Source organism: Balaenoptera acutorostrata, chromosome 7 (genome assembly GCF_949987535.1).
Source record: "Balaenoptera acutorostrata chromosome 7, mBalAcu1.1, whole genome shotgun sequence".
In the NCBI taxonomy this organism is placed as follows: Eukaryota; Metazoa; Chordata; class Mammalia; order Artiodactyla; family Balaenopteridae; genus Balaenoptera; species Balaenoptera acutorostrata.
The window spans coordinates 7,615,972-7,631,789 of NC_080070.1; the positions used below are offsets into that span (position 1 = coordinate 7,615,972).

General features: G+C 47.9%; 2 protein-coding genes across 13 annotated transcripts in view; one reads left to right on the top strand and one right to left on the bottom strand.

The window, feature by feature from the left end:
* The window catches only part of EZH2 (enhancer of zeste 2 polycomb repressive complex 2 subunit), a 62,624-nt gene extending 60,571 nt beyond the window's left edge, over positions 1-2,053 (top strand). For all 9 annotated transcript variants that reach the window (XM_057549924.1, XM_057549926.1, XM_057549928.1 and 6 more), the window contains exons 18-20: positions 426-506; positions 634-718; positions 1,730-2,053. In XM_057549924.1, the coding sequence (XP_057405907.1) occupies positions 426-506; positions 634-718; positions 1,730-1,790 (227 nt within the window). In that variant the 3' untranslated portion in view covers positions 1,791-2,053. The remainder of the gene's footprint in view (positions 1-425; positions 507-633; positions 719-1,729) is intronic.
* Positions 2,054-6,561: 4,508 nt separating this feature from the next.
* Positions 6,562-15,818, bottom strand: part of CUL1 (cullin 1) — a 110,411-nt gene continuing 101,154 nt past the window's right edge. For all 4 annotated transcript variants that reach the window (XM_007184660.3, XM_057549634.1, XM_057549635.1 and 1 more), the window contains 6 exons: positions 13,574-13,666; positions 9,441-9,488; positions 9,279-9,361; positions 8,628-8,733; positions 7,775-7,888; positions 6,562-7,081 (listed from right to left, as the gene is read on the bottom strand). In XM_007184660.3, the coding sequence (XP_007184722.1) occupies positions 7,001-7,081; positions 7,775-7,888; positions 8,628-8,733; positions 9,279-9,361; positions 9,441-9,488; positions 13,574-13,666 (525 nt within the window). In that variant the 3' untranslated portion in view covers positions 6,562-7,000. The remainder of the gene's footprint in view (positions 7,082-7,774; positions 7,889-8,627; positions 8,734-9,278; positions 9,362-9,440; positions 9,489-13,573; positions 13,667-15,818) is intronic.

Here is a 15,818-nt window from a genome sequence, read left to right on the forward strand (position 1 = left end):
GTCGGGTCACGGCTGGGAGTGTGCACTTCACACCCGAGCTGTTCATCAGGGGGCCTCTCAGCTGAAGCAAGTAGAGTGGGTTCTTTCATGAATGTGCTCCATAAATGGTAATAATGAAAAAAACTAATATAATTTAAAATGTGAAGGGAAGAATTTAGTCAGATTTTATTTTTTGCCATGCTTTGCTCAGTAAGACATATTTATAGCTGATATAACTGTCTTGAATCACTGATGAATTTTTACCTAGAGAACATTTTCTTCCAAATGTCATTTCATACTAGGTAAAGTTGGTTGAATGATTTGCTTTTTGAAGGCAAACTCTGAAGAAGTCTGACCAGTTGTATTTCCAGAATCACAGTAACTTTGTGTTTATTGATCTTATAGCTGCAATTGTTTACTGGACTGTGCTTATTTTTTCTCTTTAGATTTCGTGGTGGATGCAACCCGCAAGGGTAACAAAATTCGTTTTGCAAATCACTCAGTAAATCCAAACTGCTATGCAAAAGGTAGGTAGGTGTCCCCGGAGGTGGAGCTGCTGCAGGTTGACCTGAGTGGTCTGGGTTGACACGTGTTACGTGAACGGTCAGCAACCCTCCGGGGCCGCTGTCACTGACCCCAGCTCTCTCTCTGCAGTGATGATGGTTAACGGCGATCACAGGATAGGGATTTTTGCCAAGAGAGCCATCCAGACTGGTGAAGAGCTGTTTTTTGACTACAGGTTGGTGACAGTACATTCCTAGAGCCATCAGGGCTTTTTCTTCCTGGGCCAGCTCCGGGCTGGGACATCTGTTGTTGGAGGGACAGAGTCCTGGTCGTCATGGGCAGTGGTGGGAGTTTGGTAACGTAGTTTCCATTAGACAAGTAATGCTTTAAGTCAAAAAAATGTAGAAAGCTCCATTTTTACCTTTGGGGTCCTTTCTGCGGGAAAAGGCATGCCAGCCGTCAGGGTGCAGAGCCGAGGCACTCGGCTGGCAGTTTACACTGTCAAGCTCTGGGGGATAAACTGACAAGTTCTATAATTTTTATTTAAATGCACTCAGATGACTATCTGTCTAGTTAAACGAATCCTGTGGCTGAATGTACATCCCATCCAGAAGCTGTTTTTTGAGTGCTGAGCCAGAAGCTGTTTTTTGAGTGCTGAGTTGTAAACTAGGGCCCGTGCGTAGCCACTTTCAGTGGCAAACTGCGGCGCAGCTGAAGGCGAGACCTGCCCCGATCTTTAGCGGCAGGTTACAGAGCCGCAGCCCCGCTAGCCATGAGTGAGGAGCGGCTGCTAGACCTTCCTTTGGGTGAGCTGTAGGTTCCAGCCGGTGGTGGAGGTCGCAGGTGGCTCTTCTGGCCTCGGTCCTGTTCGTTCTTCAAGGGGGGCCGGGGAGGGGGGCAGTGACCAGCTCTGGCTGCTCCTGGGCCCTGTTGACTAAGGGCCCAAGTCCGGGCTCTGCCGCGTCGCAGTTACTTTGCCTTCCCCGTGTTAGGCCTCAAGACCGTGCTTCGGGCCTGCCTTCGCCGGCGGTCGGTTTCAGGGGCACAGGGCTGGCTGCGGAGAGAACTGGGGAAGGGTTGTACTACCAGTTCCGTCCACTTTGCAGCTGGAATAGGCCCAAAGATGCAGCTGTGCAACGGGATGCGTGTGTGCTTTTCCTCGTGGATGTGTGAGTGCTACACACTCAGCTCAGCAGACTCGGTTGTGCTGCTGGAGGGCGCTCACCCCTTTTTCCTGCTGTTCCAGATACAGCCAGGCTGACGCCCTCAAGTACGTGGGCATCGAAAGAGAAATGGAAATCCCTTGACGTCTGCTACCTCCCCCCTCCTCCTCTTGGAACAGCTGCCTTAGCTTCAGGAACCTCGAGTACTGTGGGCGATTTAGAAAAAGAAAATGCAGTTTGAAATTCTGAATTTGCTAAGTACTGTAAGAATAATTTATAGTAATGAGTTTAAAAATCAACTTTTTATTGCCTTCTCACCAGCTGCAAAGTGTTTTGTACCAGTGAATTTTTGCAATAATGCAGTGTGGTACATTTTTCAACTTTGAATAAAGAATACTTGAACTTCTCCTGGTCGTTGTCATCTGTCACACAGCTTCCCCAGCTGATTTTAGAAAAAGACGACTGAGTGAGTCTAATGGGAAAAACATTTAACTCCTTTGGTTTTCCAGTAGCCATCCTACTGAAATCTTGGTTTCACTAATACTGCCTATTAGGCAAATTATTAATACTAAATATAACAAATATATGCCTACATATAAACATACTACCACATAATACACGTTACAATTTAATAAGTGACTCACTGCTGGCCTCTGAGACCAGGGTGGGGCGTGTCCCCGGCTGCTGTTCTCCACATGAAACGACAGACAATTGGACGAAGCGACCTCTGAGAACCGATCTAGCTCTAAATTCCACGAGTCTAGATATAGCCCTTCAGAGATATGACGGGGATATAGCCAGACTAGGTTCACGCCTCCTTGAAGAAGGAACGAGAACACCCTCCTACGTCCCAAGGAGGCGGGCGCTGCTCCTTGGGCCGGGCAGCGGCGGCACAGTGACGCCCTTGCGGCGGGAGAGCCCAGACGGCTGTCGTCAGCCTGGGCGTGTAGCTGCCTCTTCTAGAGTTTGGTAAATTTTCATTGATTTATAACGTGGTAATGCTTAACGGGAAGCTCAGTCAAAACTCACCTTCCTCTGCAGTTACACAAATGCTGACAAGACTGCTTTCCACTGCATCCATGCACAAGCCCTAGCCACCTGAGTCCTGGCATACAGTTCATGTGCCCCTTGGCTTTGGCAGCGAAGAGACCCGGCCTTGGGGGCTAGTCTCGTGTGTCATCCGTGTCTTCTCTGCCACCCTGCTGGGATGTCCTGTCCCCACGCTCCACCCGGGAAGTGGGACCTACACTCGGCCGCCTGTCACTGACCTGTTCACGGAGGGTCACCCCGCGCTTGCCCGATCACCGCATCCCGCCCTTGGCACTCAGCCCCAGCAGAGCCCGTCGGTTCCCTGCTGCATGTGGGCCTGTTCAGGACGCCCCAGGGATGACTTGCCCCCAACAGCAGCTACTGACAGAGCTCATTCCAGCCACAACTTTTGTACTGTTTGTAGCTCCCAACCTGTCCCCAGACGCCAACACCCAGAGGTGGGTCCTTGAGTCCAGGGAGGTTCTCGTTTAATACACCACAGACCCAAATGCAGCAGAAAGACAGCAGTTGTACTGACGGACGGCAGTCCTTGTGAGCACCAGCTGGTGTGTATTCTTGGTGCACAGCAGGCTTTGTACCCTGATTTGCAACGTACCTCCAGTAACCTACCCACTGACCTCATGGACACGGAGATTCTGACCAGAAACACTTGACACGCAGCCTCGGCTACATCCCATGTGATCAAGAGCATCCTTAGGTCCAGGCAGCTTTAGATTTTCCTTTATCTGTAATGGGGGAAAAAAGCACAGAGCTTGACACAATGTATTCAAATACCCAGTTAACAGAAAATTTGGGCAAAAGCTAAGTTTAAGTACGTGCTTTTCTCCCTTCCCCTTGCTCCCCACACCGAGGTGGTAATTGACTTTGTATGTGGGTAAGCCTGGTGGTTAGTTCCCTACCAGGGAAAACAGACGCCTAAGTAGGATGAGTGTAACGAGTTATCACAAGATACGGATACGTTTCAAATAGTTTCCATGGTTTAGGAATACCACACATTGTTCATTGAAGATAAAGAGCCCGACAACAGGCTGCCCAGCTGGTCGGTGTCTGTGGTCCTGATGCTTTTCCCCTGATGGTCACGAGGACCCACATGGCTGACCGCAGTCCTGATGTCCAAACACAGGCAGCACCTCAGCCTCAGAGTAAACTGCCTCAGGCAAATTTGAAGGCGCCATGACAACACCGTTCCGTGTGTCAAAATTCTCTTCAATCAATATTTTGTAATTTATTAAAAAATTATAATTATCTACCTGGAAACTGCTTCCTCTTTTTTTTTTTTGGCCGTGCTGGGTGACATACGGGATTTTAGTTCCCCCGGTCAGGGATCGAACCCGTGTCCCCTGCAGTGGGAGCGTGAAGTCCTAACCCCTGGACCGCCGGGGAAGTCCCGCTAATTATTTTTTGATATTGTCTGAATCATTCACCCTCCAGCCTTCACTGAATCCAGTCAGTGACTCAAAAGTCCCGATTTCCACCTCTGCCCCCGCACCCGCCAAAAGTCAACTAACATCGTGTAATTTCGATTTGTAGATGGGTCGTCAAGAGGGATTTCACACATGGACGTTTTGAAGAACGCAAGTATTCTGCTGTAAGTTGTACGAGCTTTGGGCTCTTACTGGGATAAGCTCAAATAAATGCTTGCTTCTTCCTCCAACCCGTTAAAAACGATTCCAGTGAGGGGTGTGTGTAGCACCTGGTATTAGAAATGTTCCAGTACGTCAAATCTGCACAGCTTTTTGTATGTGAACCGCACCTCCATAAAGAGGTTTTAAAACACCATCCACACTCACCTATTATGACCAAGTCACTGTGCTGCCACTGGAGATGAAATTCATGTATATAAAATCAAATCACCCAGACAAGTTATTGCCATTCCTAAAAAAAAAAAAAAGTCTTCATTAGAAGGGGGATTCAGTTCAAATGGGTCAGCATGTTGGATTTTTTCATCTGGGTGTGGTAAAATCTTAAATTCCTTTCAAAGGAAAATTAGATACCTCAACAAATAGGTAGGCCATCTTAAAATGCTCAGTCAGTAAAGATATTTTAAATTCAGGTGCCTCTCGGTCCTGCATCTCCTGTTCTCCCTGTACCTGTTACTTAGGCCTGTACTTTGGTGTCCCTGGCTGCTTCTCACAAAGGCACTGACGGGTGACCGGCTGGCAGTCTGCATTAACGCAGACGTGAGGTCCGAGAGCCCAGCCCAGGAGGGAGAGGCTCCTGGCAGTGGGGCCCCACCTTGCCTGCTCCCCTCCCAGGCGAGAGGAAATGGTTCCCTCAGACCGCGGTACCACAGTGACAGCCTGGAACATGGTTTTCCTTCAACCGACCAACTCCTGTGGGTTCTGCCAGGGCTGCCGGCCACCATCCCTCCCCCAGGGCGTGGACTTCCTGTAGCAGCTGTGCACCAGACAGCTTTCAGAAGGCCTGGGCATTTGTCCTGAAGTAGATTCGGAAGATACTTACTATTGAAGTTATCCTGAAAAATGCAGGGAACTCAGTTCTCGTGGCTTGTATTTGGAGGCCCCGGCCATCCTTGTTAGGCTAGGATATGGTTTGGGAAATAGAGGCACCAAGTCTTGAGCTGCTTTTTATTCCACACCCATTAAACAGGAGAGTTACCAAGTGTGAGGGGGGGGCAGGTACAGGTACTGAATCTGAGGATGGGAGGGAACCACCCGATCGCCTACCGTCAGTCCGCCTTTGCTCACAGATGTCCTAGGTCTTACCAAAGGCACTCTTCATCCTGGAGGAACTCAAAAGACACCAGCAAAATCTCATTAAAGTTTACCTTCCCACTCTCGATGAGACTCAGACACAAGCTCGGCAACTGGCTCCGTGGTGGTCACTTACAGCACGTCAGTCGTGGAGGCGGATGGACTGTTGTGAGGACAAGCAGAGCTGTGGTCCTAGCCAGGACTCGCGGGCAGTTTCCAGGTCGTCCTCGGAGCCCCAGGGCACCGCAGGATCTGGGGGGAGGGATGGTCCCCTGGGGTGGTGGCACTGCTCTTTGCCTGGTTCATACATTGGGAATCTTTTATAAGATTGTTTGAAAAAGAAGAATGTACTAGAAAAAAAAATAAAGAGTGGACACCATTACACAAGTGCTTAGTCTATTACTACTCCTTTTAATAACCTGTTTAACTTTTAATTTTTGAAAACTAACCTGTTAGGTGCCAGATTGGTCCAAGAAACTGTAAGGACTTAGCTTTGGCGTCTTCCTCTGGCCCTGCTCTTGGAACCTGGCCTCCGGGCAGGTAGGGACCGGACAGGTGTTGACAAGCATGTTCACGTCTCACGTCACGGGAGCTGCCTGCGGTTTATGGGGACCACGAAGCCCCCGAGACTGAGCCTTCCCCGGGGCCTCGGCTCCCACCTCCCGTTCCTTCTGTCCTCGGGCCAGGAAGTGACGGCACGGGGGCTGAGTGACAGTGGTACATCGCCAACCCCAGAACCGCGGACGAGGAGGGACTGTCCTTCGAACAACTGGTCAGAAGCAGGAGGGAGGCGCTGGTGGTAGACACGGTCCCCAAGCCGCACTCGTGACCAGAGCCCGGGAACAGGGGCCACTCTTCCTGCAGGAGGTGTCGGGATGACCCCATCCAGCCTTGCAAGTGTCCACAGAGAAGCCACGGGAGGCGCTGAGGCCTGGAAGCTGCCGTTCAGTCGCTGGAGGAAATCGCAGGGCTGAGCACAAGCGTCGAGGAGAAAAAGATGACAAAGGGCTTAAGATAGTAAGAGCTTACAAAGGCCAATCTCAGGAGGGCAGCTCTTGGGGCCTCAGGAAGACACTGGGAATACCCATTTGCACAATCATTATGTCTTTTATTTACATATAGAAATTAGTAAAACTTAAAACAAAACCAAATGCGACTTGTACAGAAATTCTTTAATTTTCTTTATTTTCACACATTAAAAAATGAAACACACTATACAAATGGTTTTTCATAGCAGATTACACGTGGGTCCATTCAGACCTGCTCTCCAGGTGCTGCCGGCCTCCGAAGGGCCGCCCGGCCGGCCGCTGTCATTCACGTGGCCAATGGGTTGATTCGGATGCAGAAGCATGCAGCCCTCAGCGTGGAAGGTTCCATCCCCTCTGGTCTTAAATTAGCTTAAATGGCGTCGGTGTCCGTATTTACAGACGTGAAGTGTGGCGATCCTGAGCAGTTCTCATCGCCCTAAGTCCGCGATGGGAGCCTGGGCCTCGGGCCGAGCAGGAGGTCCGTGTGGTGCCGCCGCCCCTCGTCTCCATCCTCCCCACGGGACGAGGGGCTGCGCCGCAGTCAGACCCCTCTGGGGGTGGGTTAGGCCAGGTAACTGTAGGTGTCCTTTTCACCATCCACTCGCTCCAAATATTCTTTCTCGATCAGAATGTCAATGCATTTCTGGGCGCCATTTTCAGAAGAGGAAGAGGTAGTGAAAGGGAAAGAAAAACACGTTCAGGGTCGGAACAGGGACGGACCCCCCTCCATCCCTTGGGCACCGACTGAGTCTTCCTTCTGAGCAGCTGAGATGCCGCCTCCGCGGCTCCCGTCCCTCCAGCCGCCCCCGCCCCGCGGTACCTGCCGCCCAGTTTCTGTTTGAAACGACCCCAACCAGAAACGAGCCGCGAGTCAGTGCCCAGGGGCCGCGGGCCACCCAGGGGACCCAGAGCAACGAGCCACATGCATGGAGACCGCCTCCCCGGAGGGCTCGGCAGGACGCTCAAGGCCCTCTGGGCAGAGGTCAAAGTGGCAAAGTGCTTTCGGGTGTAGGACACACGCACGCGACGGTGGTGACACCGGGGCGTGGCTACCGGCCGGGCGGGAGCGGGGGGCTCCCGGGGCACAGGGCTCGCTCTCGTCTGGGGCGGCTGTTCGCTTTGCAGAGATCAGCAAGCTGAACGCTGAGGATTCTGCCCTTCTCTGTGTATACGCTTCAATAAAAAGTTGAAAAATTATCCTATTTTCTTTTGCAGAAACCTATTATACATGACTAAGCCAAGTTCCTTCTTCGCGACACAGCAATCAACCTAGTTTGGTTACCTCTTTTGTCTTCTGAAATGTAATCTGAATGCTTCTGCTATGTAATTCTTGTACCTTAATTACTGGGACCCGAGGCTTGAATCTTGAGGACAGCTGGGTCAGTACTTCTCCAAGTAACTGCTGGTGCTTTAGAACCTTCCTCATTTTCATAATTCTCACAATAGCCGCCTATGTGACCAAGGAAAGAAAAACAAATGTGTTTAACAGAGTTCTAAGAACTTATCGGTAGTAATTAAGAAGCACTAGCAACAAGGCTGCCAAATACGCAGAGAACTGTGACGTCCTAACAGGTAACAAACACACGCACCACAGAGAACTGTGATCTCCTAACAGGCAACAAACACACGCACCGCAGAGAACTGTGATCTCCTAACAGGTAACAAACACACACACCGCAGAGAACTGTGACGTCCTAACAGGTAACAAACACACACACCGCAGAGAACTGTGATCTCCTAACAGGTAACAAACACACGCACTGCAGAGAACTGTGATCTCCTAACAGGTAACAAACACACGCACCACAGGCCGGAGCGTGCAGGGGGCCAGCTCCATCCACTTAAGTTCCGGCGCTAACACAACAAACATTAAAATGTTTTGGTCTTATGAGCAGCAATTTTAGTAGTTTAACCCAAGTGGAAATCACTTTTAAAATGAGAAAAAGTTCAGTCTTCGAAGCCACGGAAGCCGCCTGACCCTCCACTAAACAACTTTCCCTCCCTCCCATCTTAGTAACTCACCACATGTATTTGCTCTCATCTATTGCATCGATTATTCCATCTACTCCATCCAGAACCATCCATTATCCTGGCCACCACTCCCAAGTCCCGGGGAACACAGCCCAGAGGAAGCACCCCCCAGCGGCAGCGGCCGCCTCCCACACGAGGGGATGGGCACCCAGGGTCACCTGAATCAGTAGTTTGCGATCTTCCTCGATGTTCTTGTGTGTGGTTTCCTGTTCCTGCTTCTGTTCTGTTTTCATTGGTACATTGATGTTAACCCGTAACTTCTTACTGTCAAGAAAATCGAGGAAACCAATCACTATTGTTTTAAAAGGCACGCAGTAAAGGCTTCTTTCTGTTTTCAATCTTTAAGAGGTGCTTTGCCCCCCGGACGGAGGGTGGAGAGTGTGACCAACCATCTCCTGCCTCCCTGCCACAGTCATCTCTCTGAAAGGCCCCTAATTCTCTGCAGGGCGGGTTCCTGCTCTGCCAGCAGCAGGACGTCTGTACTGCAGGAAATGCAGTTCCTTAACCTGCTCTCCCAAACTCTGTCAAGTGAAATAAAATCAAAACACTGGGGCACAGAGGTCCAAACTTTCTAGGAGAGCCATTTAAGGAGACTTATTCGCCAATAGAAGAAAAACCCGGAAACTGAAACAGAGTCAAATGGAGACCCACCCAGGATGGGTCAGAGGGAATCAGAGGTCCCTGTCAAAGGCCTGCCAGGCCTGGCACCTTGCTCACAGCCCCCCATCTGAGGGGACACCGGTAAGTGCACGGGGGGTCAGGGGATAAGTCTACAGCCTAGGACCGTCTACTTGTTAGATTTTCCTTACTTTTTATAACCAAGATATAATTTTATTAAGGTATCTGGCTTCAATTCCACCTCATCAACATTTGCATTTTCGTCTTCCAAGACCTATAAGAAAACAACGGTTACTACGTAATCTCAGGAAAAGGCTTTCTTCTAGCTTAACATAAAAAGTACACAAACATACCAATAACTTTGACTTCAATAAAATCTGTAACACTTGTGCCAAAATGTCCTGCAATTAAAGAGAAAAAGAGAAAATGCATTTTTCTTTGTAATAAGAACCACAGCCCCAGTCCCACAGTCCATTCTTCTATGGAAAAATAATAGTCACTGAAGCAGAATATGCCCGGAGGAAAAAGAGGGGTGGTGCCTCTTAGAGGGTCCCCAAAAGCTACTCCTGCAAGTGAAACCAACCCCCTTCTGCTCTTGATCGCCAGTATCAAAGCTGACAAATCTATTACAAACACTAGAGGTCGTGCGTAGCTCCATCTTCTCGGATGCCTGACAGTGCATCCCGGACACTGATTGTCGCACAAGAACGAGCAGGGAATGTCACGGCCTGGACGTGGTGAACAACACCGTCTGCTCACAAGCAGGGTGGGGACGGTGCCCGCCACCCTGCTGCTGACCCACCTCTGGTGAACTCTAAGCCCGTCGCGTGGCCTCTGGGCCGCTCCCTCCCCCCGAGAGCGGGTGGTCAGCCGTTTCTCAGCTCTCCTTCAGCTCCACGGGTTCCCGATCCCGTGGAATCGGACAATCACCAGGCCGCTCACATACGCAGCCCCTCCTCCCCTGGACGGACAGAAAGGGCCGCCCCCCGCGTAAGGGAAGCCCACCCCGGTCAAGGAGAGCTGGAGAGGCCTCTAGCGTGGTGACTGGCCCCGAGTCCAGAGCAGGATGAGGACGCTGCCGGCCACGCCATGGGGCGCGGATGCAGAGGCCGCCTTCCTGAGCCAAACCGACTCCCATCGTGCAGGGCAGGGGAGGGGGCTGCCCCCCGCAGGGAGCCGGCTCTGCACTAGAAACTGGCTGAGGGGCTGGCGGGGAGACAGAGCACACAGTAAGGCCAGGGACCACTCGGCTCTGAAAAGCGGGTCCCCGAGGGCACAGCCCCACACCACGGTCTGCGGGCAACCTAAGCCTCCACCCTAACTGAAGCCTCCTCCTTCTGGTCAGGAGTGAGGAATGAAGAACGCTCCTACGTGCAGAGAAGCAGGTTAGTTTTGTTATTAGAAACTGAGAATGTATTCTGGACTAACTTGAAGCAGGACTCAAAAATAAATGACTTTCCTAATTCACATGCTATGAGGCCAGTACTAGCCCGACACCAAAACCAGACAAAATCGTCCAAAGAAAATGGCAGACCAATTTCCTATGAATAAAGATGGAAAAATCCTCAAGAAAATTCCAGCAAACATATAAATTCCAGCAGCATATAAAAAGCATTATATACCATGAACAAGTGGTATTTATCCCAAGAATGCAAGGGTGATTCAACATTAAAAAAAAACAAACCAATCAACAAAATGCACCATACTAATAGACAAAAAGCACATAGTTATCTCAATGGAGTAGAAGAAGCATTTAAACAGAATCCAATACTCTTTCATAATAAAAACACTAAAACCAAAACGAAATGAAACAAAACAAAAAACTAGGAATAGAAGGGAATTTCTTCAGTCTAGTAAACAGCATCTAAGAAAAACTTAGTGACTGTGAGGCTTCCCCCCCAAGATCAGGAACGAGACAAGGATGCCCGTTCTTACCACTTCTATTCAACAATGTGCTGCGAATTCTATCCGGAGCAATCAGGCAAGAACAATAAATGAAAGGCATTCAAATAGGAAAAGTAAGTAGTAAAACTATCTGCATCTGCAGATGACACGATCACATATTAAAAAAGCCCTAAAGAATCCACACAAAAAGTATTAGAATAAATGAGTTCAGCAAGGTTGCAGGATACAAGTTCAATACGTAATTGTATTTTACACACCAGCAATGAACAAACAATTCCATTAACAATAGCATCAAACTTAATAAAATACTTAGGAATAAATTTAACCAAAGAAGTGTAAAGGCTTGCATAATGAAAACTATCAAAATGAAACACAGTTTAAAAAGAATAAAAGACAATCTGAATAAATGGAAAGACATCCATGTTCACAGAAGACTTAATATTGTTAGGATGGCAATTCTCCTTCCAAGGCAATCTACAGATTTAATACAATCCCCATCACAATTCCAACTGCCTTTTTTGCAGAAACAGACAAGCTGATTCTGAAACTTACATGGACCCAGCATAGCCAACACAATCTTGAAAAAGAACGAAGTTGGATGTCTCAATTCCAAAACTTACTACAAAACAATAGTAACCAAGACAATGTGGTACTGGCATAAGAATAGACATTTAGATCAGTGGAAAAGAACTGAGAATCCAGAAAGAAACCCATACATCTATGGCCAATTGATTTTGACAGGTTGCTAGTATGAACCAATAGGGAAAAAACATGTACAAAAATATCCAATCACTATGTTGTACACCTGAAGCTAATGTATTAATTTATAGTTCAATTACACTTCAATAAAAAGTCAGGGCTTCCCTGGTGGCGCAGTGGTTGAGAATCCATCTGCCAATGCAGGGGACAACGGGTTCAAGCCCTGGTCTGGGAAGATCCCACATGCCGCGGAGCAACTAAGCCTGTGAGCCACAACTACTGAGCCTGCGCTCTAGAGCCCGCGAGCCACAACTACTGAGGCCGTGTGCCACAACTACTGAAGCCCACGTGCCTAGAGCCCGTCCTCCACAACAAGAGAAGCCACCGCAATGAGAAGCCCGCGCACCACAACAAAGAGTAGCCCCCGCTCGCCGCAACTAGAGAAAAGCCCGCACACAGCAACGAAGACCCAACGCAGCCAAAAATGAATGAATGAATGAATAAATAAATATATATATATAAAGTCAACTATACTTCAATAAAAAGAAAAAAACAGGGAAAGAATAATCTTTGACCTTGGATTAGGTAATGGTTCCTTAGATATGACACCAAAAGCACAATCAATAGAAGAAAAATAAAGTGGACTTCATCAAAATTAAAACGATGTGATAAAGAAAGTGAAAACCCAGAGAATGAGAGAAAATATTTGTAAATCATGTATCTGAAAAGGGTCTACTATGCAGAATATATGAAGAATTCTTACAACTCAACAAAAAAGACAAATGACCCAATTAAAAACGGGCATAAACATCATTAGTTGTTAGGGAAATGCAAATAATCACAATGAGGCACTACACTTCATATCCACTAGGATGCCTATAATTTTTAAAAAAATGGATAACAACAAATGTTGGCAAGGATGTGGAGAAAGTGGACCCTCAAACACTACTGGTGAGAATACAAGCTGGTGTAGCCACTGCGGAACAGTCTGGCAGTTCCTTCAAGAGATAAATATAAGTTATCATGACTCAGCAATTCCGCATCTAGATTTATACCCAAGAGAACTGAGAATATGTTCATACAAAGACTTGAAAGGTGGAAACGACCCAAATGTCCATCAACTGATGAATGGATAGACATAGGTGGTCCATCCATATACTGGAACATATTTCGGCCATAAAAAGAGGATGAAATATAGATACGTGCTCCCACATGGATAAGCCCTGAAAACATTATGCCGAGTGAAAGAAGGCAGACACAAAAAGCCACATGTCATATGATTCCATTTATATGACATGTCCAGAGCAGGCAAATCGAGAGAGAGAGAGAGAGAGAGAGAGGGGGGGGGGGGGGGGGGGAGGGAGTAGATTAATGGTCATAGGGGCTGTGGAGAGGACAGGTAAAGGGTAGCTATTGCTAGTGGGTATTGGGCTTCTTCTGAAGGTGATGGAAATGTTCTGGAATTGGATAGTGGCGGTGGTTATACGACCCTGTGAAAAACCACTGAACTGTATACTTTAAAATGGTGAATTTTATGTTATGTGAAATATAGCTCAATAAAAAATGATTAATAGGAAGAACAACATTAAGTGAAAATTTAAGTTTAGTAAGAAAAAGCTTAGCTGGAAAGAGGGTTAAGAACAAGCTAAATGAATGAGAGAAAAGCATATCATGTGTACGTGTGTGTGTGTGTGTGTGCGCGTGTGTGTGTGTAGGTATATGTTACATTGAGTTTAAAAATTAGTATTTAAAAAAAATCATGCATTGAGCCCTGGAATAAGAGCATATTCATATTCATAAGACAGATATCCATTTCAAATCAAAGAAGACCCCCATCTCCTCCCACATCTTCCCACAACAAAGAGGCTGACGGTAGGAATACCATTTTGATCTGGGTGCTGTCTGTCAGCTGCTGCACGGCGTAAGCGTCTTCCGTGTTGTACTGGAGCAGGATGGCCATCTGGAATGTGGATGCCTTCGGGTCCCCACATGAAAGAAAGAGAGGCAAAACCTAAATGCGTGGACAATTCCCAAGATACAGAGCCTCAGCGTGAAGAACCTACTTATGAAACCAATTCTCTAAACAGATGTGAAAAACCAAAGCAGATCTAAAAGGGAATACAAAGTGTCATAATTCCACCATGATGCCACATTTTCCTGAAAGACGTCATTCTCCACCTTTTCAAACATTAAAGTGATTTTGAACTTTCTTCCAAATGCTCTGTCCGTATAAATACAGCTGACCCCTGAATGACTCGGAGCGGGGCTGGGTTAGGGGTGCCGACCCTGAGCGGCTGAGCGCCCGAGTACAACTTAAGATCGGCCCTGTGTGTATGTGCTTCCTCCCCATCCGAGGTTTCACATCCAGATTCCACCAACCGTGGATCCGGGCTGTGTAGTGTTTACTGTGGAAAACATCCGCCTAAGAGTCGACCCGTGAGGTTCAAGCTCGTGGGGTTCAAGGGTTAAGTGTACACACCGTGTACGCAGCCACGCTCGTTTTATATAGATAAACACACAGATTCTCAGCCAGTGTAGACAGAAGCACTGAGCATCAACCTTTAAATCTGCTTTTTCACAAATACTAGAGAAAACCGTGCCTGGTACACCACTGACAGAGGAACCTGCACGCTGAGCTGTATTATACTTGGGTTTTTGTTTGTTTTTTTTTTTTATCCTAAGTACTTCACTATGTAAAGTTTAAATGGTTTAAAGCAAACCACAACTGCTCTGATGTATTTTTAGCAAACCGTGTGCCAGGCAACGCGCACTGGGTTTAATTCCTCAAGCTGTGCAGGGAATGCCACCCGCTGAGGGAGGGCGCTCCCTTCCTGGGGGAGCCCCGGGCACCATCCCCCACTCCCCATGGGAACCCCTTCTCCCTTCCCCTCTTCCACAACCCACGGCAGCAACTGAAGGACCAGGAGCAGCACCGCTTGTCCAGGCGGAACCGTGGTCAACGAGAGAAACAGCAGTGCCAGTGTCGGCCTGGGTGAGGGCCTCTGACAGACTTCAAGATGCCCCCCAAAAAATGACCCGGGGGGCACGGGAGAGACTGGCAGCTCTGAGGTCGCTCCCGAGGTGGGCAGGGGCCTCTCATCTCCGACGGCAGTGACCAGACCAAAACCGAAACGAGTCTCCAATAATGTCCCACAGCTTGGTGGCGGCCGCACAGGTGCCCACACTTGTCGTAACTCCAACTGTACACTTAGATGGGTGTCTTTTTACGTAAATTATCTCAGTAAAGTTTACAGAATGTCCACTGATCAAAAAAGGAGCACTGAGATTTTAGGTACTGAAGTATGAACTCACAGATTCTTCTATGTATACTTGGGAATAAAGAAAAATTTCCAATCGTACAAATTGACCCTTGACACAGGTTTGAACTGTGTGGGTCCACTTACACGTGGATTTTGTTTTTCAGTAGTAAACAGGACAGTGCTACAGATCCGAGGTTGGTTGAATCCAAATGCAAGGGAACCGTGGATACAGGGTACCGTGGATGCAGGGTGCTGACTCTAAGTTATGTGCAGATTTTCAACTGCATGGAGGACGGGTGTCCCTAACGCCCACATTGCTCAAGGGTCGGTTGTAGAGAAATCCACATTCAAGTGGATAAAGACCTCTGGACCTGGTATAACAGAATATCAAACACTTAATTTTATCAGAGTAGAACTATTAAAAGTTTAAATTAATGAGCAGGTTGAGTCTGCAGAATGCAGTCAGAAGTTTCTTAACACTTAAAAATAGATTTATAATTGTTTTTATAAGCACACCCTCTTCAAGATGGATTCTTTAAGGGAAAAGACCTTAACTGAAATTTCGTCTCTGCTGCATATCAGCCAGGAGTCAGAGGAAGTCACTTAAATTTGCCCGATCCTCAGTTTCCCAGCTATAAAATGGAAACCTAAGTTACAGCTATTATCACACAGCACTCAGCACCGCAGTGAGCGCCGAGGGTTGTTGTTAACGTGAAACTGCCCTGTCAAAGGGAAAGAGCTATTATCGTAATTAAATTCATGAAACTCCAGCTTTTTAAGCTACTGTCTGACCACTTAGTGTGTGTCAGGCAGGAGCTGTACCCAACACTTACTAAATACATGATTTCATTTATTTTTCACACCACA